The sequence below is a fragment of the Ascaphus truei genome, chromosome 7 (assembly GCF_040206685.1).
Source record: "Ascaphus truei isolate aAscTru1 chromosome 7, aAscTru1.hap1, whole genome shotgun sequence".
Taxonomy (NCBI): Eukaryota; Metazoa; Chordata; class Amphibia; order Anura; family Ascaphidae; genus Ascaphus; species Ascaphus truei.
This window is the reverse complement of record NC_134489.1, coordinates 97,820,577-97,847,357: the sequence shown is the minus strand read 5'-3', so window position 1 is coordinate 97,847,357 and position 26,781 is coordinate 97,820,577. Positions and strand designations below refer to the sequence as shown.

At 46.4% G+C, this 26,781-nt stretch overlaps 1 protein-coding gene across 5 annotated transcripts in view; it reads right to left on the bottom strand.

Annotated features, from left to right (window-relative positions):
* OBSL1 (obscurin like cytoskeletal adaptor 1) overlaps window positions 1-26,781 on the bottom strand; it is a 64,913-nt gene that overhangs the window by 32,305 nt on the left and 5,827 nt on the right. For all 5 annotated transcript variants that reach the window (XM_075609559.1, XM_075609557.1, XM_075609556.1 and 2 more), the window contains exons 4-12: window positions 23,821-24,081; window positions 19,502-19,777; window positions 17,937-18,209; window positions 17,202-17,474; window positions 10,006-10,278; window positions 7,942-8,214; window positions 3,046-3,318; window positions 1,862-2,134; window positions 794-1,066 (exon numbers count right to left, since the gene is read on the bottom strand). In XM_075609559.1, the coding sequence (XP_075465674.1) occupies window positions 794-1,066; window positions 1,862-2,134; window positions 3,046-3,318; window positions 7,942-8,214; window positions 10,006-10,278; window positions 17,202-17,474; window positions 17,937-18,209; window positions 19,502-19,777; window positions 23,821-24,081 (2,448 nt within the window). The remainder of the gene's footprint in view (window positions 1-793; window positions 1,067-1,861; window positions 2,135-3,045; window positions 3,319-7,941; window positions 8,215-10,005; window positions 10,279-17,201; window positions 17,475-17,936; window positions 18,210-19,501; window positions 19,778-23,820; window positions 24,082-26,781) is intronic.

Sequence of the window (26,781 nt, the reverse complement as noted above, 5' to 3'; positions counted from 1 at the left end):
ATTACAACTATTATATCTAAAACTCTACATATGTGTGTGTATATATATATATATATATATATATATATATATATATATATATATATATATATATGTATGTATGTATGTATGTATGTATGTATGTATGTATGTATGTATGTATATATATATATATATACACACACACTCACACACACACACACATATATACATAGGGCCATATTTACTTAGTGGTGTTAAGCCATAAAGACACCATATCGCCCATTCAAGTAGGGCCATAAACATCAATTTCTCACTCTTCAACATCACATTTTTTCGTAGACCAATATATCAGACCTCACTATGCTCCCCATTTTATCTTAACAATATAATCTTTCCACTCCTTTACTGGGCAGCCGCAGTGCGCTGGTGGTATTGGCTTTTGCGCTGGAAATTATTAATATGATTAGATTTGCAGTATCTGCACTTGTAAACTCTCTGGTGGAGAAAGTTATTGTTCCTGCAAAACTCTATATTCATCCCTGTCCAATGCTATTCGTGTTATTTTTTCCTTCCTTCCTCACTTACTCCCTCTCATCATTCACTTTTTCAAACTCAGGCCCATCTATGTATTGTGTATGTGTCAGCACAATGTCAGGCTGCAGCAAGGCAAGTGCCAGTGATACTAGACATGTACAGAGATTTCAATAGCACAGGACGTAATGTCCTCTTATACAGCTTGGGACGGAAAACACAAAGTCAGCATTTACTAGAGTTCTGTTCTATTATACTGTATGAAAGAAATGGGGTATGTTCTCGGACAGCTGTCACTGACCTGTCACTGTCACGTTATAGAAGACAGAGTCGTCTCCAGCGTCACAGACAAACTCCCCTGAGTCCTGTGTCCGTGCGGTGGGGATAATCAGCCTGCGATGCTTCCCGTCTGACTCCAGCCTGACGCTCTCACTGTCCTCCACCTCCACGCCATCCCTGTACCAGCGCACCGGGGCGTTCTCCCGGGAAACCTCGCAGCTCAGCACCACGCGCTCCCCGCTCAGGCACTTGTGCTCTGTGTCATCACCCATGTTCACGATCTTCACTGGGGGCTCTAAAGAAGGGCAAAGACACGTTGGTAAATTGAGGAAGGGTATAGTTGGTGATTTACTTTATTAGATTGTAAGCTCTTCGGGACAGGGACTCCTTTGCGTAATGTTACTTTTATGTATGAAGCGCTTATTCCTATTATGTCACATGTATTAATGCTGTAAAGTGCTAAGTACATAGATGGTGCTATATAAATAAAGATATACATACATACACTTAAACAGTGATTATGCTTTTAATCCCTTTAGGATAAAAAAATACCCCAAATGGGTCTAACATCACTAAGGCCCTGAAGGGACTCAGGCACATATATACTATGTCATGCTGTTGGCACTACATGGCTCATTCCAGTGATTGAGCGGTAAAATGACGTATCCCTTAGAGCCTCTTAAAAAATATGCCCCTAGGTGCACTAAGGGATCAATACATTTTGATCAAACAGGTACAAATAAAACAAGCTTTATTAGTTTTCATAGAAGCACAATTTCAGGACCATTCAAATGTCTTATTCATAGAGTGTTATACTTATGGGTGTGATTTGGCTTCAGGCTAACTGAACAGAAAAATAGAAGCATTTCCATGGCAGAACATCATAATTAAAATATGTCAGCACAGTGTCAGTCTGCAGCAGGGAAAGGGGTAGTAATACTCTACATGTACCGAGAGTTCAATAACACAGAACTTTAGATCCTTTTGTAAAACTTACTGAAGACATTCAGCCAGTATTATACTGTATTGCATTTCTGGTCTATGTCATATGAAAGAGGTAGGTGTCTGTCCTCAGACAGCTGTCACTGACCTGTCACTGTCACATTATAGAAGACAGAGTCATCTCCAGTATCACAGACATATTCCCCCAAATCCTGTGTCCGTGCGGTGGGGATAATCAGCCTCCGATGCTTCCCGTCTGACTCCAGCCTGACGCTCTCACTGTCCTCCACCTCCACGCCATCCCTGTACCAGCGCACAGGGGCGTTCTCCCGGGAAACCTCGCAGCTCAGCACCACGCGCTCCCCGCTCTGGCACTTGTGCTCTGTGTCATCACTCGTGTTCACGATTTTCACGGGGGGCTCTGAAAGGGAAGATGCAAGACAAGTAAAAAGATGTGGTTGATATGTACGAGTGCTGAATTATTTAAACTCTTTTACACCCCTTTACTGTGACAGGGACCAGCAATGCATAGCTCTGTATTGGTCTTCAGTGTGTTTGCAAGCTTGTCCGGCAGCAAATGGATAAAGCTAGTTTTGAATCAGTGTGGACCCTTTAACCCAAATCCAAACTTGCGATGTTGTGCATCAAACGTTTTTCAAAAAGTGCTAAGGAACAGAAATAATAACCATCATAATTTGGAATTTACAGTAGCGTTCAAGGAACCATGAAATGATCAGCAATTTGTCTACAGAACCGTGTTAGGAACGGTTTATATAATAAACAAAGTAATGACTTATTATATAATACGCTTCCCTGTTGTGCTGCTGCCTCGGTAATCACCATGAAAATTCTCATTTCACTTCTACATGAACATATACAGTATATCAAAAACCCAGTGAGACCTGACATACTGTATATATATATATATATATATGTCAACTCTTACTGATGTTCTGGAAGTCTCACTAATTTGGAGTCCGTTTCACTGAATTTTAGCATCTCGTAAACATCAATGCGGTCTCACTTATAAAAATCAGCACTTTTCTATTATAATGCAAGGGTTTGGGCCCAGAACTCTCAAACCTCCCTGATTTTGGTCCATTAATGCATTTAAGAAAGATCTTTGTTTGGAAATTATTTAATTTCACTTCTCAATACAAGTATAGTCTGTGCTTTTAGTAGCACTTTTTCTCGACAGACTTTGTCAGGTCAAGGTCAGTCTGCAGCAGGAAAGGTTACAAGTAAATGTAAAAATGGCAGAGAAAGGGCAAGAATCAGGATCATTGTCTTGTTGATTTGTTTTGAAAGAAGAGCAATGTAACTGTCACTGACCTGTCACTGTCACATTGTAGAAGACAGAGTCATCTCCGGCATCACAGACAAACTCCCCCGAGTCCTGTGTCCGTGCGGTGGGGATAATCAGCCTCCGATGCTTCCCGTCTGACTCCAGCCTTACGTTCTCAGTCTCCTCCACCTCCACGCCATCCTTATACCAGCGCACCGGGGCGTTCTCTCGGGACACCTCGCAGCTCAGCACCACGTGCTCCCCGCTCAGGCACTTGTGCTCTGTGTCATCACCCGTGTTCACGATTTTCACGGGGGGCTCTGGGAGAGAGGCAGAACAAAGTTAAACAAGGTGTGAGGGGCAGTTGCGTTGGGATTGTGCTGGCGCCGCTGGTGACAAAAGTGAACCGTTAAGTTGTGCAAAAAAAACTCAGCTGCAAAAAAAGACGCGGATGGATCACAATTCACAAGCAATTCGTACCAGACAATAAGCCAATAGACTTAGCCCAGGTATATTTATTCCAAATGTGGAGAGACCCCAACCTCTGAGTATGCAAAGGCAACAGCAGAATTATCTGTGAGGGACGGGTCAGAGTCAGATACTAAGTCAGAGTCCTATTCCTCAGCAAGATGTGCAAATACAGGGCTGGGAGGAGGAAAGATACTAAGGCTCAGGGGTGGCCAACTCCAGTCCTCAAGGGCCACCAACAGGTCAGGTTTGAAGGATATCCCTGCTTCAGCACAGGTGGCTCAATCAGTGGCTCAGTCAAAAACTCCTGGTATTAGTAGTAGTAGACCCAGTTATGCATCTACCTCACGTGGTACCCCAACATCAAACCAAGGCATGGGCAAAGGGCGTGATGTTGGCACCGGTGGTAGTGTTGTTAATAGTAGTTACAAAGTTAGTTCCTGTGGGAGATGGGCGCAAGGGAGCATGGTGGAGGCATAAATTAATGACACAATTTATCTGCTTCCGACTCTGACCCTCTAAATTACCGAGTGGAAAAAAAAGGAAATGTGGGCCGAGCTGGCATCAAAATACTTCAGCTGTCCACCAGCTTGCTTTTCTGGACAGCTGTGTCCAGCAGATCGTAGAAGCAATCTGTTTAGGAGCAGTGTGCAAAGGCAATAAAAGTACATTAAAATGAGGGAACATGTTATTTCCCAAGAATATGCCTGTCTTTGTTACCAGCTTCTGAGGAGGAATCAGATGAAGTTATAGAAACAGATTATGTACAAGTGCTCTGATTTTTTTTTTTTTTTTACAAATGAAATAATTTTCTGATTGGCTGGCTGTGTGCGGACCGCAGTCTGACTGACTGAGCTGCAAGAAAGGACTCCAGGGGGTGGAGTTAGGGAGGACATAGGGAGGAGTTAGGGTGGAGTTAGGGTGGAGTTAGGGTGGAGTTAGGGATGTGTTAGGGAGGAGTTAGGGTGGAGTTAGGGTGGAGTTAGGGATGTGTTAGGGAGGAGTTAGGGTGGAGTTAGGGATGTGTTAGGGATGAGTTAGGGTGGAGTTAGGGTGGAGTTAGGGAGGAGTTAGGGTGGAGTTAGGGAGGAGTTAGGGAGGAGTTAGGGAGGAGATAGGGAGGAGATAGGGAGTAGTTAGGGACGTGTTAGGGAGGAGATAGGGAGTAGTTAGGTGGAGTTAGGGAGGAGATAGGGAGTAGTTAGGGATGTGTTAGGGAGGAGTTAGGGTGGAGTTAGGGTGGAGATAGGGAGGAGTTAGGGAAGAGATAGGGAGGAGTTAGGTGGAGTTAGGGAGGAGATAGGGAGGAGTTAGGGTGGAGTTAGGGATGTGTTAGGGAGGAGTTAGGGTGGAGTTAGGGAGGAGATAGGGAGGAGTTAGGGACGTGTTAGGGTGGAGTTAGGGTGGAGCTTGGAGGTCACCGGTGATGCACATATGCAAATTTATTATTCTTTTTTTAAATGCAAGCGTATGCCATAAATGTGTCAGAATTGTCTTGTCCTTGGCGTGAAGAAAAATGCAACAAGAAGCAAACAATTCTTCACGTGGTCACATGTATGAACTTGACGCGCACAATACCAAGAATATGAAAGCACGCAACCAATGTAAGAACGCGACAGATGACCTACCCGGTATACTGTATGATGCTAATGATTTTAAGGTGGGAAACATATTTTTGGATGTAATGCAATGACACCTGAAAGTGTCAGGGATACAAGACATGTAAAGAGCCTTGTATAACCTCTATCCCTCCTTAGAAAGGGATTTCAAGGTCAATGCACTCATCAGAGTAACATCTCTGCATTGTGTAGGATCATTCGCCTCATGGATGAAGATTACAGGCAGTCCTCGGTTATCCAGCGGAACCCGTTCAGGAAGTAGCGTTGGACGGTGACACCGTTGTAAAGTGAGTCCCATGTTAATCAGTGGCGGTGAGCGTCGGATAACACATCCAGGCGTCGGATAACGCATTCCGGCGTCGGAAAACGGCCCTTAGGGTTGCATTGTAAAGCGTTGGATACGCCATTCGTTGTAAAGTGAAACGTTGGATAACGAGGACTACCTGTACTATCTTTACAAATTTAGGTTGAGTACTAAAATCTCAATGTCCCAATGAGGTATCAGGAAAATCAGAGTCTGTTTTCTGGGAAACATATCTGTAACTAATGAGAGAGAATTGCAGTCATTTCTATGATGCAGTGATCAGGGCAAAATAATAATGAAACACTCATGTAACACAAAACATTACCAATTTTTAATGAGTCAGTTAAATATGATTGTAGCCCCCCCCCCTCTCCCGGAACTACTAATTAGTGTAAAGGGTTAACAGCCTTAATGGCTTAACCGGGTTAGATTACTCTGGTATTTCCCTTCCCCACCATTTGACGTAGGGTGTCTAGTGACCAGTGATGTCACTATAGGAAGATAGTGGGTATATATAGCTCCACCCAATAATCTAGAAGCTGCTTCCTTGGAGTTTCAGTTAGAGGGCCTCACTGTGAGTCCTGTATATATGTTTAAGTGTATAGTTTCGTGTATTTAGAATGTCCTGTTACCATCTATTGTTTTTAGTTATGGAACGTGCCCTATATACTGTAGTTACAGCCCATAGTAATGGCCAAAGATTGATCTCATGCGGGAAGAGGAGTAAGCTTGTTCTCAGCAGGAGTTCTCAGAGTAGAAGCTCCGGAGCATAATCGGATCGCCCGAACAAGGAAGATCCTCTGTAAACTAACGATCCGATAAGTATTGACGAAGAATGCCATACACCGTAATGGGATCGTGATCCCAAAGAATATAGTGTTTCCCCAAACAGGGGCACACCTGAAATCGGGCATTATAGACGCGACGCAGGATATTGCCAGTATAACAATACAAAGGGAAACCAGCATAAGTACCTCCCCAGTGTAGGGGTGAGAGCTGCCAGGGGAAGAAGCACAGAGTAACTTTATGATTTGTCACCAGTTAATGTGTGAAGTGGTCTGCTTTGTATGGCGAGCATTATAAACGGATGTGAATAAAGTTCTTGTTTGTACTATTAAAGTTCCTAGCATCCATCCTTATTCTGCATATCCACGCCCAGCCTGCACCCACCCAGCACCCTGAGCAGGTCTGAGAGACCGAGCCCAGCCTGCACCCACCCAGCACCCTGAGCAGGTCTTAGAGACTGAGCCCAGCCTGCACCCACCCAGCACCCTGACCAGGTCTGAGAGACTGAGCCCAGCCTGCACCACCCAGCACCCCGAGCAGGTCTGAGAGACTGAGCCCAGCCTGCACCCACCCAGCACCCTGACCAGGTCTGAGAGACTGAGCCCAGCCTGCACTGACCCAGCACCCTAACCAGGTCTGAGAGACTGAGCCCAGCCTGCACCCACCCAGCACCCTAACCAGGTCTGAGAGACTGAGCCCAGCCTGCACCCACCCAGCACCCTGACCAGGTCTGAGAGACGGAGCCCAGCCTGCACCCACCCAGCACCCTGACCAGGTCTGAGAGACTGAGCCCAGCCTGCACCCACCCAGCACCCTGACCAGGTATGAGAGACTGAGCCCAGCCTGCACCCACCCAGCACCCTGACCAGGTATGAAAGACCGAGCCCAGCCTGCACTGACCCAGCACCCGGACCAGGTCTGAGAGACTGAGCACAGCCTGCACCCACCTAGCACCCTGAGCAGGTATGAAAGACCGAGCATTGCTATGTATGTATCCAACTCCATGTAAACTCCTTTAGAGTCGGGAAAGGATGGTTGCATGATAAATTGCCACTTCTTGTCCAAAATAGCTGCTGAAAGAGTTCATACTAAGATATGTAATCAGGAGGGAAACAAAACAATGTAAAAGATACTTATTAAGAACAAAAAATGTTCTGTTGTTTTAGCAGCAGATAACTGTAGGCGGACAGAATACAATTGGACCTTACATTAAAATTAGCAGGGATATGAGGAGACATTAGAAAGTGGGAGATGATATTCAGAGTAGGAAGAAACGACGCACAGACCCTCTCAGGGGAACACAGACCCTCTCAGGGGAAGTCAGACCCTCTCAGGGGAACACAGACCCTCTCAGGAGAACACAGGCCCTCTCAGAGGAAGACAGACCCTCTCAAGGGAAGACAGACCCTCTCAGGGGAAGACAGACCCTCTCAGAGGAAGACAGACCCTCTCAAGGGAAGACAGACACTCTCAGGGGAAGACAGACGCTCTCAGGGGAAGACAGACACTCTCAGGGGAAGACAGACACTCTCAGGGGAAGACAGACACTCTCAGGGAAAGACAGACACTCTCAGGGAAAGACAGACACTCTCAGGGAAAGACAGACACTCTCAGGGAAAGACAGACCTGGTGATAAGTAGTTGTGTTTTTCTAATATTTGGAATGAGGGAGTAGCTCTGTGGTAATGTCCCTATGGGTGAATGTCACTATGGGTGAAAGTCCCTATGGGTAATGTCCCTATGGGTGCTCTGAGCTCGGTCACTGACCTGTCACTGTTACATTGTAGAAGACAGAGTCATCTCCAGCATCACAGACAAACTCTCCCGAGTCCTGTGACCGTGCAATGGGGATAATCAGCCTGCGATGCTTCCCGTCTGACTCCAGCCTGACGATCTCAGTCTCCTCCACCTCCACGCCATCCCTGTACCAGCGCACCGGGGCGCTCTCCCGGGACACCTCGCAGCTCAGCACCACGCGCTCCCCGCTCAGGCACTTGTGCTCTGTGTCATCGCCTGTGTTCATGATTTTCACGGGGGGCTCTGCAGAGGGGCAAAGATACATTGGTAACACGAGGGAGAGTACAATTGGTGATTTAAACAGTGATTACACCTTTAACCATTAGGGCCACAAGACTCTGCGGGCGGGCAGTTGACAGTTTTGGGAATGGTTGTGTCACACGTGAATACTGAGTGATTCCTCCAACCGGTCACCACTTTGCAAATTAAGTAACAACAAAAATTCTGCACTTTCTGCTGATTTTACTAAACCAAACCGCAGCATGACAAGAAAAAGCGGTGTTACAGAGGACTGTGCTCGCTGGGTGTATTCCTGACACCCACATTAAATGCCAGGCATATTTACTAATCATGCTATAAATTAACCATTTTCTTCCACTTCTGTGGGGGGGGGGGCAGAGGGGCTGTCTATGCATTGCAAAGATTCCCCAAAGTCGAGGCCCCTGAGAGGACAGCGACACTTTGCTGGCCACGCTGGCAGGGAAGGGGTTAAAGACTATCCATCCAACAGGTTGTATCAATGCTGTGTCCCCTGTCAGTAATTTATTAGTTCGTCCTTCCGTCTCTACCACAAGCATAAACTTCTCTCCAAGCACGATTCTGTGATGCACAAGGCCAGTGCCAGCCCCATAGGCATACTCCCAAATAGTTTGTGGATGCAAGCAGGGGTCTGATCAGCAAGTATCGAGATGCACTGACCCGAAGAGACACCTATTTCAAAAGACACATTTTAGCATCAGTTTAAAAGCCAAAACACCCAGCATAGGAGAGTGATTCATAGCCCCTAAAAGTTCTGCACTGTGAAACGGGGCCACTTATTCATGTGAAGGTCAATGGGAGCCGCCGACACACTGTAGCATAGAAAGAGAACAGTTTCCCCTTGACACATTATTATAGACATATTTACTATGTACTATAAATCCAAACCCTGCTGCTGGAACAATAACTACATGGTGAAAGTGATAGATTGGGCATTAGGCATTGGGTCTACTCTGCTTCTGTGTCATGTGTCAACTAGCACGGAAGTGACTGATAGTTCCTAAATCCCTTATTTATTTTTATTTATTTATTTATAAAATATTTTACCAGGAAGTAATACATTGAGAGTTACCTCTCGTTTTCAAGTATGTCCTGGGCACAGAGTTAAGACAAATAATACATGGTTACAAATACAGTTACATAAATGAACAGGGTATACATTATGTACAAGACATTGCATGCACAGTTAAAGAAAATATATATTATGGGCGTATGAAGCAGTTACAGACCAGATTAAAATGTGAGACAGCCTTAGATTTGAAAGAACTTAAACTGGTGGTGGATGTGAGAGTCTCCGGTAGGTTGTTCCAGTTTTGGGGTGTAACAAACTATTGTGCAATACAGACATGTGCATTACAACCTCTGTTTAGAACTTTCTGCTCGAGAAATACACATTTTATTGGGTAAAAACTCCTTCTTTTCTATATCACCAAGCGCTTTCCTTTCTAATGTACCATTCCTCCATTCCTTCCTTTTTACCCTTTTCATCCTCCTTTCTTTTTCCAATGTTCCTCACTTACTTTTTCTTCTTTCTTTATTTCCTTTCTTCATTCCACGTCTTTTTCTCTCATATCCCTTCTTTTCTTTTACTCTAATGTCGTTTTTTTTTCATGCATTAGTATCAGGGATATAAGAAACATACGCAGAGCTGTTCATAGTGGAGACCATTCATACTGCCCTAATTTAGGGAATAGGTTAGTGGACATCTAGAAAAAGTTGAACTCCTTGTTACCGGAAAAGTGCAGGGGTGTAAATGCTCTGAGAACTGTCACTGACCTGTCACCGTCACATTGTAAAAGACGGAGTCATCGCCAGCGTCACAGACAAACTCCCCCGAGTCCTGTGACCTTGCGTTGGGGATAATCAGCCTGCGATGCTTTCCGTCTGACTCCAGCCTGAAGTTCTCACTCTCCTCCACCTCCACGCCATCCCTGTACCAGCGCACCAGGGCGTTCTCCCGGGACACCTCGCAGCTCAGCACCAAGCGCTCCCCGCTCAGGCACTTATGGTCAGTGTCATCACTTGTGTTCACGACTTTCACGAGGGGCTCTAGGAGAGAGGTAAATATGGGGTGAGGGCAATTGCGGGAGTGGTTGTGCGGGAGTCACATATGTTAGTGCAAAGGTGGGAAAAGAGAAAATAGTTTTAGCTCTTACTGTAATTTTGTTTTCCTGGAGCTTCCGTCCATGGCAGTGAGCACCAATGGGTTAAACGCCACCTCATAGCTGAGATAGGACAGAAGTCCACCTGTGAAAGGACCCTAAATAGCCCCACCTTCCCTCCCCAGGTAATCTTATGATACAAAAGCTAAAATACATAATGTAGACAAGTTAATTATCGTATAAACAAATACTAGGGCGGGCATTAGTGCGCCCTGCCATGGATGGACCCTTCAGGAAAATAAAATGATGGTAAGATCTAAAACAATTCACTCTTTTCCTGGTTGTCCCCCATGGCAGTTGCCCCAATGGGACTTGCCACAGCAGTACCCGCAAAAACGGTGGTGTTACACATAAATACCACTGAAACCGTATAACAGTACATCAAAGTTTCTTGATTGAGCAGAGACAATCTACTGAAGGACCTTCCTGCCAAAGCACGTGTCTGCTGAGGCATGTACATCCACACTATAGTATTTTATAACGGTGTGAATAGAAGTCCAAACTGCTGCCCTGCATAGCTCTGCAGGAGAAGCTTCTGCCTTTGCCGCCCAGGACTCCACCATTGCCCTGGTACAATGTGCTTGGACCAGCATTGGCGCTGGTTTCTTTTGGATGTTGCATGCTTCTTTGATAGCGGCAACAATCCAACGTCTTACCGTCGCCTTTGAGGCCGCTTGCCCCCCGTCTTCCTCCCATCGGGAGCACGAATAATCTATCGATTTTCTGCAATTCGGCATTATGGTAAGATACTGTTTAAGACATCTGACTACATCCAGTGTATGCAATACTCATTCCTTAACATTTGAAGGATTCGGACTAAATTAGGGCAAAATCAATTCTTGATTAAGATGGAAGGCTGATACAACCTTTGGCAAAAATACTGGGCTGGTCCTAAGACGACCTTGTACTGGTGAAATATAAGGAATGGTTCCTTTACGGACACCGCTTGCCACTCACTAATTCTGCGAGCCGATGTTATCGCTAGTAATAGCTCCGTATTAAGCGTTAAATCCATGTCTGAACTTAGTTGAAGTGGTTCAAAGGTAGCCCCTGTTAATAATTGCCGGACTAAGGGTACATCCCAGGCATGAATTGAATCCTTAAATTGTGGTTTCATCTCAGCATATTTTTTGCATGCCAGATAAAGTGCTCTTCCGAAGGATTTAAAAGAAAATATAATGTTTAGTGACACAGCGTTGGCCTGGAGTTTTATTTGGAAAATAGAGATCCAAGGTATACAAGATATTTACCTCTCTGCGAAAACCCGCAGTTTGAGCCGGGTAACACGAATCGTCATTTTAGGATATGGGAAAAAACAGGGATAATCCAAATAAATGGATATTTTAGATGACCAATTACAGGTTGTAAAAAATTCATTTGATCAACTAAAGTAAGAATTTGATATTCCGAATTGTCACCTTTATTCTCATCTTCAGGCAAGACATTATACAAACGCGGTGCTCCAAAAAAGATAATATTATTATTATTATGGGAAAAAATATCATCAATGCAGCTTCGCATTTGATGAAGTCGATTAAGTTCAGACAACATGTATCATACAATCCGATTTTGTCAATTACCGCAGAGAATGCCCGGGAAAATATATACAGAGCATAGAGAAGAGATTTTCCGGAACTAGTATCATTCAACAAGTTACTCATGTACCAGGAAGCCAATTAGAAGGCCCTTAGTGCAATAATGCTAGAAACACACATCAAGATACTAAATAGAGCGTATATACAGCACATCCTCTGCAAAGGAAATGTGCTTGCAAAAGTGAGTCAGGAAGGTGTCCTAATTGTAACAATGAAAATGCGGATTTAAAGCACTGCGCATGGTCATGTAGAAAAATAGCAAAGTTCTAGAATAAAGTGGTGGAATTTCTCCGCAATATTTTTAAAATCCAATTTACAAAATGAGTAGAGAGATTATTATCAGGGTATATAAAAATGTTTAAAAAAAATAACCAAAATTCCACCATTACGATTGCTAAGAAATTTATTTTAAGGGATTGGATAATATCAGCAACGCCCAAGATTTCAGATATGCAAAGAGATTTGTTGATGTTAATACAATGTGACAAACAAGATAAATATTCAGATTTGGAGAAAGGCTCGAAGACATTTTTCAAGAAATGGGAACTGTGCAGTAGTTGGATTTTTTGCCCACAAGCCAAAAAATAAATAATTTTTTGCCTTTTTTTGAAGGCACGGATTGGGTCCTTCGGAAGTAAGAGTAAATAATATCTGAAAGGGGAATAAGCAAAAAAAAAATTACGTTGAGTGTTGTGGATTCGTTTGTTGAAGTTTTTTTATTGGCGTTGGGTCTGGATACAGCAGCAGTGAGATCGAACTCAGAGGGGGATGTGTGGGTTGCTGTCGGAATATACTCTCTCCTACTGTATGTTGCCATATTAAGCTTTAAAGTTCTTGTGGAATATTAGTGTTCATTTTTAAACTTTGCATATATTTTTATACATTGAAAAACAATCTACCCTATTGTTTGTTTTTCTCTCTCTGGGAGAGCAGGGGTACCGCTCCTTACACCAGCTTAACGTCTGAAAGGGTTGGAGGAGAAGGAGCTACCTTTGGGAGGTCTCCTGGTCCTACTCCATTGAGTTACATACTGCCTTATACCTTACACTGGGGCCATGTGAGTTTTGGCTTCACAAGATTACAAAAGATTGTCATCTGTAAAGTCTCAATGTTTTCTTTGTCTCTTACATCTTTGATGTGATTCTGTGCTCCCCACAAATAAATCTCAGGGGAAGTGGCAAGATCAAAGGGAAGCGCCGTGAACTGATAATGCGATTAGATCCTATGGCGAACCTCAGAAACCTTCTGTGATTGTCGCATGTTGGTAAATGGAGGTACACGTCTGCCAAATCCACTAATACTAGCTAATGTATGTATGTATGACTTTATTTATATAGCGCCATTAATGTACATAGCGCTTCACAGCAGTAATATACGTGACAATCATATAAATAACAAATAATATAAATAACACAAAGGGGAGAAGTTTCAGACATAAAAGTGACATTTAGGAAAAGGAGTCCCTGCTCCGAAGATCTTACAATCTAATCTAATCCCCTTGTTCCACTGCTGTGCTCATAATTTTCAGGGGCTCAATCCTGAATTTTTCATATTGAGAAGAGTGTTGACTCCTCTTAGATCTAGAATGGTTGTAAATGTTCCCCTCGCTGAGCAGATTCCCTGGAACCTCTCTGGTCTTGACACTGGTGATATTGCCCCATTGTCCATTAATTCTTTTACACATGTTTTTACCACGTAAGCAGCCTGTCTGTCTTTTGGTAGTTGAAATGTCTTGAATTTTTGCCTCCCTGGTATCTTCCTGAACTCGAGACAATAATATTTGAAAATGATACATTGCACCCAAATATCTTAAACTGCTGGAGCCTTCCTCTGACACGGGCTGCATGAGCCGATCTCGTTTCGTGAGAACCTTCCAGTCACTCTATAAGGAGCTGCCTCTTCTTGGACCATGAAAAAGAGAGCTCTGACCACCCAGCCATGTGGGTGCCCTTGGATACCCCCTTCCGGGGCCATATGATCTCATATTCCGGGTGTTGGTTCTCTCGCTCATCGTCGCTGAATTTCCCAATCTTCTTTCGTGTGGTAGAAAAATACTCTCTCCTCCTGAAGCTTTCTCAATTATTGTGTCAATTTTTTTTCAAACACTTGTGATGACCTTCAAAGGGAGTCACATATAGATTGTTTTTAAATGCGAATCCACTTGCGAAGGTCGTAGCCACAGTGCCCACTAGGTGCTACTGACAGGGCCATAGATCTCGCTGCCAGTCTCACAGAATCTAAAGGGCCTTGGATATGAACTCTGTCGCTAACTTCAACTCAGAGAGTGCCTTGCTCATCTGGGATCTTTTAACTCCTTCCTCTAGAGGCTCTTCTATGTTTGCAATCCCCAGTTTGAATGTGTGTCCTCTAGAGATCGACGTTATGGCCACTGCCAGCCTGCATGCTACTTCTGCAGCCATAGCGTCCCGAAAGGAGACTGCGTCATCCACAAATCTAGATATTGTAACATCCCCTTTAGGAGGTGAATCCCAGGCTTCCATATCTTCTTTCTCAAATGGGCACATCCTGGTACATTTCCTGGATGTGGCCCCTCTCCTGTCCGGCTGTGTCCACTCATTCTTGATTATTTCTTTTACCACGACATGCACAAAAAAAGGCTCTAGGCTTTCTATGGAGGCATCTAACAATACGATTCTTTTGTTCTGTAGAGTTGAGCTCGTTTTCTAAGTGCAGAACTTCATTCCCTGCCTTAATGAGGGGCTCAATGAGCCCCAAATCAAACGCCGACGCTTCTTCTGTGGAACGGTCATTATACAATGGCTCTATATCTACCTCCATGTTGCAGAATTGTTCCTCTTGTGACTCAGAAGAAGAGTTCTGTAGTCTCTCCAGGCCGGTATGTGACCTTGCACGTTTTTGAAGTTTATTTGCAGACGGAGGAATGCTGCCTCAATTCCCTGCATTACCACCTCCATTCTGCATAACATAAAGTCGCCCATTGCCTCCACAGGTTCTTTTGCTGCTTCCTTGAGAAAGTACTCACAGGATTTTTTGTTCTCCAAAGCTGTTTTTTTTTTACAGGCAGAAGAATATTTCGGTTTCTTTGCAGCCTTCTTCTTAATGGTAGGTTAAGTAGCCATTTTAACTCCCCCTTCCGCGGGCTGTACACCTGCAGCACTGATAGACATATAGGTAAATTTATCAAAAGCAGATAAAATAAAAAAAATCAGCAACTACTGACTAGCTCCCTCACCTTGTATTCTGAGGGATAGCACCCTTCCCTGATCCAGCACCCTTCCCTGATCCAGCACCCTTCCCTGATCCAGCACCCTTCCCTGATCCAGCACCCTTCCCTGATCCAGCACCCTTCCCTGATCCAGCACCCTTTCCTGATCCAGCACCCTTCCCTGATCCAGCACTGAAAGGAAAATCCGTTATTTCCTTCCCCTGGCTTCAGAACCAAAAGGAACCTATTCTCTGCAGAGAAAAACTGAGGACAAACTGAAGGAAAATCCGTTATTTCCTTCCCCTGGCCTCAGAACCAAAAGGAACCTATTCCCTGCAAAGAAAACTGAAGCCTTGTGACTGGATACACAATCTGCACCATTTTGCAGCAGACTTCCCCGGAGAAGTTTTTCACGCCCTGCCACTGTTATCTCCGATTTTTGATGAACTTTTCAGGCCTGGGAGACGAACAAAATGAAACGTAACGCACGCCAGGTTTCAAATCCTTTGTCTCAATTTATTACTCATAGGGTAATGGTTTTTATACAGAATAAAAAAAGATATTGGTTAGAGGCGTAACATAGGCGTGTCCTGGGCGTATACTAGGTGTGTCTTGGGCGTAGCTTTGATTAGAGGCGTGATTTAGGGGCAGGACATATTAGTGGCGTGACTTTTGAGACGTGTTTTTTCTCAATACAAGCAATTGTCTAAATACATAGCTTATTCATTGTCTGTTATCAAAATAGACCTTGAGTCTTAGCAACTTTATTTCACTACCTTGCTTCTTGCAGAGAACCATTCTATTATATTCTACTAAAACACCAGGAAATTGACATCACAAAAGTATCTAGTAATATCCTGGCCAGGGAGAATGAAATGCAATTTAGCAGAGAAACTGAGTGCATTCAGGAATTATATTTCAGCAAAAGGCTGACTACAGAATCTTAACTAGTTATGACCAGACAAAATGGAAGCTTAACATGACTGCAGACTCTGGCCTGACATACTGGTCCTAACAAGCACCCTTCCCTGATCCAGCACCCTTCCCTGATCCAGCACCCTTCCCTGATCCAGCACCCTTCCCTGATCCAGCACCCTTTCCTGATCCAGCACCCTTCCCTGATCCAGCACCCTTCCCTGATCCAGCACCCTTCCCTGATCCAGCACCCTTCCCTGATCCAGCACCCTTCCCTGATCCAGCACCCTTCCCTGATCCAGCACCCTTCCCTGATCCAGCACCCTTCCCTGATCCAGCACCCTTTCCTGATCCAGCATCCATTTTAAGCAAGTTGTTTAGCCTAGCAGGTTTATTTGTCAGACTTTCCAACCTTTACAGCTTCTGAGCAGTCCCTCCAATGTTTGGGCAATTCTCCCCATGCTTGTGCAGGCTCCTGTTTATCAGTGCTTATTGTAGCAGAGTAGCAGGGCAGTGGTGTTCACCGGCCGAGCATGCCTTTTTAAAGAATCCTCCACGTGACGCGTTCCGTAGTGTTGCATCCCTCAACCCGCCACATGGCGGCATCCATCCCGAGCCAACGGGAGAGGGCAGCGTTCTCAGGCACTTTTGCGCGTATCCTCAGATTCACTGCAGCTTCTTATCACCACAGTCTTTGCATCATAGCCGACTGGTCAGATCCACGGACAGGCGACTCCTTGGTGTGCGAGACGTCCGCACTTCAGAGGAAGGAAGAGTCCAAAACACCCCTGGATCGACTACCTAAGTCAGTCACGTATGCCCCACTTTCATTTTAAAACAACAAACAACTACTTCAGTTAACAGAGGACCTAAAAAGACTACCTGGAGAGGAAAGGTGTGGCTATTTATGATCCTTCCACAGGTGGAACTTTTTCTGTCCTATCACAGTTGTAGGGTGGCGTTTAACCCGTTGGTGACCACTGCCATGGGGAAAACCAGGAAAAGGGATTTTTTTATGGATAGAAACTTTGGTCTATTGGTCCTTGAAGCCAAAAAGGGAGGGGACAAGTCACATAATACAGAAAAGATAATGTATGAGTAACTGTCACTGACCTGTCACTGTCACGTTGTAGAAGACGGAGTCATCTCCAGCATCACAGACAAACTCCCCCGAGTCCTGTGACCTTGCGTTGGGGATAATCAGCCTGCGATGCTTCCCGTCTGACTCCAGCCTGACGCTCTCAGTCTCCCCCACCTCCACGCCATCTCTATACCAGCGCACCGGGGCGTTCTCCCGGGACACCTCGCAGCTCAGCACCACGCGCTCCCCGCTCAGGCACTTGTGCTCTGCGTCATCACCCGTGTTCATAATTTTCACGGGGGGCTCTGGGAGAGAGACAGAAAAAAAGTTAAACAAGGGGTGAGGGCAGGTGTGTGAGTGGTTGTGCGGGAGTCACACATGTTAGTGCAAAGGTGAGAAAGGGTCATTTATTATGAACAGTAGCTAGGCTTATTAGTCCCTGAAGCCAAGAAGAGGATCCAACCATGGGCTAGGAACTTGAGATGGTAGCAAATGAACATTGTGGCAAGTTAGACAGGAGCTTGAGATATTTTAGAAGTAGGGAGGGATGGGGTAGTAGATTCTCCAAAAATCCAGGGCTTCAACTCCATAATGACACCAATTACCCCATTGGTACTAGAGGCACCTGCAACACATTTCTTTGCAATATTGCAGAAATATGTTGTAAAAATAATAATACATTTTCCTCTGAGAATGGGCAGTAGAGGTGGGCCAAATGGTTCTTATCTGCCACCAATTTCTATGTTTCTTTGAGAACTGTCACTTACCTGTCACTGTGACATTGTAGAAGACGGAGTCATCTCCAGCATCACAGACAAACTCCCCTGAGTCCTGTGACCGTGCGTTGGGGATAATCAGCCTGCGATGCTTCCCGTTTGTCTCCAGTTGGACGTTCTCAGTCTCCTCCATCTCCACTCCATCCCTGTACCAGCGCACCGGGGCGTTCTCCTGGGACACCTCGCAGCTCAGTACCACGCGCTCCCCATTCAGGCACTTGTGCTCCGTGTCATCACCCGTGTTCACGATTTTCACAGGAGGCTCTGAAGAGAGGAAGTTAGAAACGTCATCACATGAAGCTCAAGTTTCTAGTAATAGTATTGGTGCTGGAGATTTTTGTGTTGTGATTCCTTTTGTGCCAGGTTGGTCCAGTTAAAGGTGTAACAGTGTGCAAAGAAATGTGTGTTCTCTAAACAAGCAAGTACAGGTAGATGCACACACAGGCAGAGACACTTCTACATAACACTGCAACAAGGTGCTGACAGAAGTATAGATGTAGCAGGTTTCCTGGTTCTATCCGGTGAGCTCGGGTAGGTTACGTTGTGATATTCTAAACCAACATTGCCATTGAATCCTGTGAAAGCTATGTGGTGTTATGTAGTATAACGGAATACATTGTGTTAGCTGGGGGAACAATGTAACACACTATATGAAACTATACTCTTGGTGAATGATTCTCACACGGCCTCTCTATACATCAATGTATCACGCTATTAGTTTCCCTCTTTCTTGTCCCATGGAAGCTGGTTATACGAGGAGTTATGTGACACACCTATTATATCTCGATGTATTAAATTGTGTGTACCTGATGTCATTGCTTCATTTATCTCAGCGTCAAAGTGAGTCTGACTAACGATTTGCCTTCAATGTAACACACTTAATTAACACGTTTCATATGATGCAAGATTTATGTTATTTAATGATAGAAAAACAGAACGTTTATCAGATAGGGGCGACTTGTTCCACCCCAGTCTGACCATTTCCCCGCTTGCTGTGAAACCACAGACCACCATTTGACCACCGACTTTTTCATGTACCTCTTAGTCCAGGGGTGCTCAACTCCAGTCCTCCCCCCACCCCAACAGGTCAGGTTTTCAGGATAACCCACCTTCAGCACATGTAGGACAATCAGTGGGTCAGTCAAAGACTGAGCCTCTGATTGGGCCACCTGTGCTGAAGCAGGGACTGATTGAGCCACCTGTGCAGAAGCAGGGATATCCTGAAAACCTGACCTGTTGGGTGTGCTTGAGGACTTGAGTTGAGCACCCCTGCCTTAACCTTAATCTTAATAAGAAGTATTGTGTACCTTCACTGCATTGGCCACCACTGTGCTATGTGCCTAAAGCTTCATACATAGCCCTTATAGCTATGACACATACGATAACCGACTGGTGCAATTTAAGAACCACAAACCCACAAACAAACACACAGAGCCACGCTTATTGACTGACCTCCTACACTCAGATCCCATACACATTAGCTGGCACACATACACAAACACTGGTACAAATCTCGACTCAGAAAGAGACGTACATATACGCCCCTTCTTGCTTACCTGTCACAGTGACCATGAAGCTGGCACTGTCATTAGCTGTGTGACACGTGTAACTCCCAGTGTCAGAGGCGTGTGCAGACGAAATAAGGAGTCTGCGCATTCTGCCATCTGATTGGACGGAGAAGCGTCCTCCTGACTCCACCTCCCGGCCGTCCTTCAGCCAGCGCACTTTGGCCCCTGAACTAGGCACATGGCAGCTAAGGGAGATGGGCTGCCCTGCATGCAGCATTCTGTTGGCTGGCTCCTCAGAGGCGGGAGTGACGCGGAGCCCACGGGCTGCAAGGGAGGGAGACACTTTAACAAGGAACCCACTCCGAAGACAGTCACTGGGAGACATGCAGTGGTCCAAGTAACATCAAAAATAGTGTATACACTTATATTTCCGCCACCGTATGAGCATGGAGGCAGCGTTCCCGAAATAGATTGTCTATTCTATAACAAAGCAGCACTCTGTGCCACGGCACTTCCACCACAAGGTAGGAGATGATGGTCTTTTTTAGGCAATGGGGGTGCCAGACGCAGAGATAAACTGGTTCCTGGCAATAAAATGGTTCTATACTGCTGCTTTTCCTACTGTTTCATTAACTAACCACTTCTAGGCACCGCTACTGTCACTTTAAACGATCAGCTGATATGTGAACATTAATGTGCAACATAATAACGCTCATGCTACAGAATACAGCCATTCATTCTGCGGTGACCGTGTACAGGACCCTATAGGAGGAAACGGTACCAAGTACTTGCTCTTGCTTCTGATATGGGGCATAACATTTTTCTAAGTGGCTCTATAACAGGGGTAGCCAACTCCAGTCTTCAAGAGCCGCCAAACGGTTACGTTTTTAAGGCTATCCCTGCTTCAGGTTGACCACCTGTACTGAAGCAGGGATATCCTTAAAGCCTGAACTGTTGGTGGACTTTGATGACTGGAGTTGGCCACCCCCTGCTCTATGATTTCCCACACCACAGTTATTATATCAATTTGGGAGGACATCAGGAATACATATCAGTTGTCACAATGCATACAGCACTAAAATAAGTGAGCAAATAAGGCTGACACAGGTAGGACACAGGGCCGACAACATATGGGAAAATCATTCGGTTAACTCATCAGGAGTAGGTCCAACCAAGGAGGATACGAGTGCCAGCTCCAGTGCCAGCTCCCTGCTGGGTTTCGTTACCGTTGCCGTGTGTCAGGATCCCATAAAATTGCCACTTGACAAGAGCATGTCCCAGTAATGAGAATGCAGACATGCCTCAGTGGGCAAAGCAGGAAAGCCCCCGGGATGTCTGGGGGTATCAGCCCTCCAAGCGGATCCCCATCCACAGTGTTCATTACCCCCTGAGGAAGTGGCAGTTCCAAAACAGGGTTAGAAGTTGACAGTAACGTTACACAGAACAGGCCAGGATCTCATCCACAAGATGAAGACGCTAATATATCAAGTAAATATGCCTCCCGTGAGTGCTAAAAGTGGGCACGATATCCCAGCTTCAGCACAGCTGGTTCAATCAGAGGTTTTGAAGCAGGGACTGATTGAGCCCCTGTGCTGAATCAGGGATATCATGAAAACCTGACCTGTTGGGGGGGGGGGCTTGAGGACTGAAGTCGAGCACCCCTGTTCTAATGTGTTAGTCTGTTAGCAACGACAGTATAATATGGTGCGGTCTGACGAAAGATCAGCGTGAAGCATTAATCGCGGTGTGTACGGACACTTCAGAGCTTAAAAGCCCCTTAGTTGGCAGATATGCACATAATAATCGTTGCCATGTTACACAGCTGCTGTCAGTCAACAAAGAAGAAGTAGAAGTGTTGTATGCTGACGAAGAGTGATGAAACAAGAAGAGGTTCCCCAAAAACAGTGGTTCCCAACCTTTTTTACATTGTGCCCCCCAATGATAGCAAATATTGGCGACCCCCTAATTAATAAATTAAAAGTTGAAAAAGATGGAGGTGCTTCATGCTAATGGGAGACAAAATTTAACTTTCGGGGACACACCCCCCCCATGTGATACATGTACCCCAAACACTCCCTTATATACATCCCAGAGTGCCAGCCCATCACACAATCAAACAGTCAGATGCACGGCTGCTCCACGAGGACCCAGCCGCTTCCGCCATTGCCGTGACATGCCACAACCTCCCCGCGCACGCGTGGTGATGTAACCCACAACCTCCCCGCGCACGCGTGGTGATGTAACCCACAACCTCCCCGCGCACGCGTGGTGATGTAACCCACAACCTCCCCGCGCACGCGTGGGGATGTAACCCACAACCTCCCCGCGCACGCGTGGTGATGTAACCCACAACCTCCCAGCGCACGCGTGGTGATGTAACCCACAACCTCCCCGCGCACGCGTGGTGATGTAACCCACAACCTCCCCGCGCACGCGTGGTGATGTAACCCACAACCTCCCCGCGCACGCGTGGTGATGTAACCGCTTCAACAAGCAGCTCGATGACAAACATTCCGGGATATAATTCCCCCCCTGGTTCTATTAAAAGGACTCCTCAGTTTCCTTGAGGGCTCTGTGAGCTATCTATAGTTCTGTAAACGTAGTCCGTGTCTGTGTAAGTGATGCCGCCTGCGTCCTACGTGACCGGCTGTGTCAATTTGTTATGATCCGTTGCCAGGCAGCAATGCTCAAGCTGCTTCTTGTAGCGATTACATCACCACGCGTGCGCGGGGAGGTTGTCGCAGCGGCGTTGACATCACGGCATTGGCGGAGGCGACTGAGTCCTCGCGCAGCAGCCGTGCACCTGACTGTTTGATGTGGTGATGGGCTGCAGCTCGCACTCTGGGAGGTGTACAAGCGAGTTTTTGGGGTACATGTATCACACGGGTGGCACTGTCCGAGGAAGGGGCTGCGTCCCCGAAACTTTACATTTTCGTCTGCCATTAGGCTAAGTCCATAGTGACTTTAGACGTGCGGAGGCGCGCTGAGGCTGAGGGAAAGCGGGTGCTTTCCCTGGCCTTAGTTCGCGCGCCGTCCGGGGGAGTATCGGGGGGCGGGCGAGTGACGTCACGGAGCTGGTTCGCCCTCATTGGGCGAACCGCTCACGTGACCGGCCCTGCGCTCCCGTGAACGCCAAAACTAAAATTGACTTGTCGGCTACGCTTCCGCACGCCTGCGGAAGTGTGCGCCAGCCCCTGCTAAAGCCGCTCTCATTGCGGCTGCAGGGGCTCACTGCCGAGCGTGAGCGCGGCTCAGCAGTCAGCGCCTAAGCGCTGACCATGCCCGCGGCCTTAGCATGAAGTAAACTCTAGCACTTTTTGCAATTACTACCTGTGTGCCTCCATCTTTATCGATTTTGTACTATATATATTCCTCTACATGGAATATAGGAGCACTGATAGGCTAGTCTGCACCAGGATTTCCTTTTTCAAGCAATATATAGGCAATAGGAGAGCCTCTGTATATTTGCATATTGCTAATTATTACGTTGTATTGCCTACTCATCACATTATTGCTAACAAAACTGTTTACTTGCACCTCAGTGTGTGCAGACAGCATGGATGGTCCAGCGGTCAATCACTGAGGGAGCTTTAAAGTCATGCCCCACAATGCATTGCCACTGTGGACGCAAAGCATTGTGGGGAGCGACTTTGGAAGCTCCTGCTGTGACTTACAGCCATACCACCCAAGCAAGGGGGCAGTTTGGGGCCTTACCATGTGTGCAGTCCCTCCCTCTCCCCCACAGGCTCAGGACCCCACTATACTGCTTGGGATCTGCCAGTACTGATTATTTTGTGGCGAATCCCTTGGAGACACTTCCCGAACCCCCTGTTGGGAATCACTGCCCCAAAGCATTTCACATTCTCATCAAAACAGTGAAATGTGTTTTCGGATTACTTTAGAATACATTTGTTCCACCTTTAATTTTTCAATAAAGACTGTAGTCTACTGTTTTAGGCTGAGTTCAGTAATACTTTGCCTTTGTCATAGTTGTGGCCTGTTAATTAACTAGGGGGCCAGGCATTTTTCGAATAAAATGTAGATCAAAGTTCTAGTAGGTACAATGGTTCTAGAAAAGAATCGAATGGTTGGAGGTTATGATAACATTTAAGCCATCAACATTAGAGCTCTATCTCCGTAGATTAAAGTATAGGGTAATATTGTAATGTTTGAAACCTCACTGCTCTCTTTGTAAAGTATACACTTGAAAGCTCTGTACACTATAATTTATCTATGGAGAACTCTTATGTTAGTCATGCTCTAGAACGTTCTCCAATAAAATGTCATAATTTTTTGCCTAGAGCCCACAAATGTCACTAATTTGGTCCCCCTGACCTTGAGCTATGGCAGTGTCACCCTGATCTCACCTTTGACACGAAGCTGGCAGGTGGATTCGGAGAGTCCAGCATGGAATTGGATGATCCCAGCGTCCTGCAGTGTCACTCCAACCAGGACCAAGACATGGGTTCTGCCAAAGCTCTTCAGAACCGTTCTGTGGTCCTCAGACAGCACCTGACCATCCTGTGTCCAGCCGACCTGCTCCACCTCACTGTCTGTCTCGGCACAGAATGCTGCGTTCCCCCCTTCGGCCACCTCCAAACGACGTGGCAACCTCTTCACGATAGGGCCTGTGGGGTAGAGATATCATGCTGGCTCAGAGAAGTGTGCACTCAGAGCGTTAGAACACAGGACTGGGGAGGAGTGCCTGGGAGGCAGAAGGTCCAGGGACAGACATGTGTGCGAGGAAGCAGTGCAGCAATAGCAGAGGATAAGCTCACAGGTGTGTGTGTGTGTGAGGGTTCCCGACAGGAATAGCAGGGGACGTAGGGGAGGCTAAAAGTGCACATCTGAGGTGTAGCATACGTATAGATATACAGTATACATGTATGCGTGTAGGGGATAGCATAAGAGAAGCAGAGGGAACTGAGGTGTAGTATATATATTGTACCCTATACTATAGGGCAGGGGTGGGCAAATCCATCCTTATGGCCACCAACAGGCAAGGTTTCCGGATAGCCGTGCTTCAGCACAGGGGGCTCAATCAGTGGCTCAGTCAGAGACAGAGCTGTGACGGTGGAGGTAGTTTTGGCTGCTTTGAACAAAGGGTAAGCCCGCCATTCCCCCTACCTGCCAGTAATACATGTGTACTATGTGCATATCTATGTGTTGTGTAGCCTGGTTCCAGCACTTCAGGGACCAGGGGTTAAATCTGTGTTCAGTTGCAAATGTTGCAAATTGTCAGTGACCTTTTCCTTGTAACTGTCTTTATGTAAACAATGTTACATTGCATTTTCACCCACCAATCAGAGGGCTGGGTCACATTCAAGGCTCCTGGCCTTAACCCTCCTTTCGTGTATCCACGCTGTGCCACGGGGTATAAAAGGTGGGAAGGGAGACCCCTAGTGAGGTCTTTGTCAATCGCTATTGCAGAGTAAGGCCGCGCCTATAGTGCCCGCGACAGCGACGCGTGACGTCACCCGTCGCCGCTAGCGAAAGTTGTATTTCGCTTTGCGGCGGTGTCGCGGGCGACCAGGACATTGATTGGTTCAGGGGCTGTCACATGAGGCGACAGCCCCTGAAAAATCAAATATTCCCGGCTTCCGAAAATCACGTCACCACGTCGCCATCGCGGTTACTATAAGCGCACGTGACGGCGGCCATGCATTAGTTTTCAGGCGACGTCGCTGTCGCTATAAGCGCAGCATAAGGCTGCGCTTATAGTGCCGGCGACAGCAACGCGACGTCGCGGCAAAACAAATGCATTGCCGCCGCCGCGTGCGCTTATAGTAAGCGCGGAGCGACGGATTGGTCGCGATCGCTGGAAGTCATCTCTATTTGATCTTCCAGCGACCGCAGCCTCGCCGTCGCCGGCACTATAAGCGCAGCCTTAGAGTTCCAGGCCTGATGACCAGTTCCTGCAGGCACTGCGTGGGAGAAGATCAGGGGGCATCTCCTCATGGAGGTCCCTGCGCCGAGACCTGCAGGGTGTTCCCCAGTTGGGAGTGTGGGTTATATGTCCGTGAACAATTAGGTTTATCATTTACCAATAAATTCACTCTGTAGTTCTGCCTGGCGGGTTGATCCCTGGTGTGTCAGTCCTGGTCTCCCGTGACATGAGCCACTGATTGAGCCACCTGGGCTGAAGCATGGATATCCATAAAATCTGACCTATTAGTGGCTCTTGAGGGCCGGAGTTGGCCACTGCTGCAGTAGGGCCTACTAAATGTGTGTTCTGCATTGTAATTGGTTTATTATCACTGCTGACAAACCAATTGAGTTAGGTCACAAATGTGTCTCTAAGAATAGTCTAGGTCTACTGCTTGATGTTATCTTGCACTGCTTTCTAATCTCCGGGTTGACTTCAAACCGTGGCGTAGGCTCACACGGATATTTCAGGGCCCAGCCTTGCTGGGCGGCCCTTGCAATAATGACTATGGTGTTTTGTTTTTTTAAGTTTCTTGTTATTTTTAGACTTTAACGGAACTTAAGTATTTACAGTGTCAACTACCTCAGCCTAAGAATGGAATGAAGGAAACATACATATGGACAGCTTCAGTAAGGCTGCGCTTATAGTGCCGGCGACAGCGACGCGACAGTGATGTCACGCTGCGGTCGCTGGACAAATTAAATTGACTTCCAGCGACCGCCGCTTCTACTATAAGCGCACGAAACAGCGGCAATACATTTGTTTGCGGCACTATAAGCGCAGCCTAAGGCTGAGTCCATGGTGACTACAGCTGTGCGGAGGCGCGCTGAGGCTGAGGGAAAGCGGGTGCTTTCCCTGGCCTTAGTTTGCGCGCCGTCGGGGGGCGGGCCAGTGACGTCATGGAGTTAGGGCGAACCGCTCCCGTGACCGGCCCTGCGCTCCCGTGAGCGCCAAAACTAAAATTGGATTGTCGGCTACGCTTAAGCACGCCTGCGGAAGCGTGCGCGAGCCCCTGCTAAAGCCGCTCTCATTGCGGCTGCAGGGGCTCACTGCCGAGCGTCAGCGCGGGACCATGCCCGCGGCCTAAGATGTAGCAGAGTTAAGATCCCTCTGCATTTTTAACCTAAGGTTTTCCAGCCTGACAACCTCCAGCCTCTATTAAAGGGATATTTAATCTCTCTGCCACCCTCATCTGAGGAGAGGGTTAGATGGAATGTCTGCCTGTTTCCCACAGATGTGACGTTATGCAAGCTCTGGCATTTTGCATCTGGAGTGACACTGCATTGCTGGGTAATACATCATTATTTTGTGATCATGTACTATTTTTCTGGAAGACATGTACTTAAATCTTAATGTCTAAATTAACTCTCGCATTGAGTGCATGTCATTAATTTTTTTTACG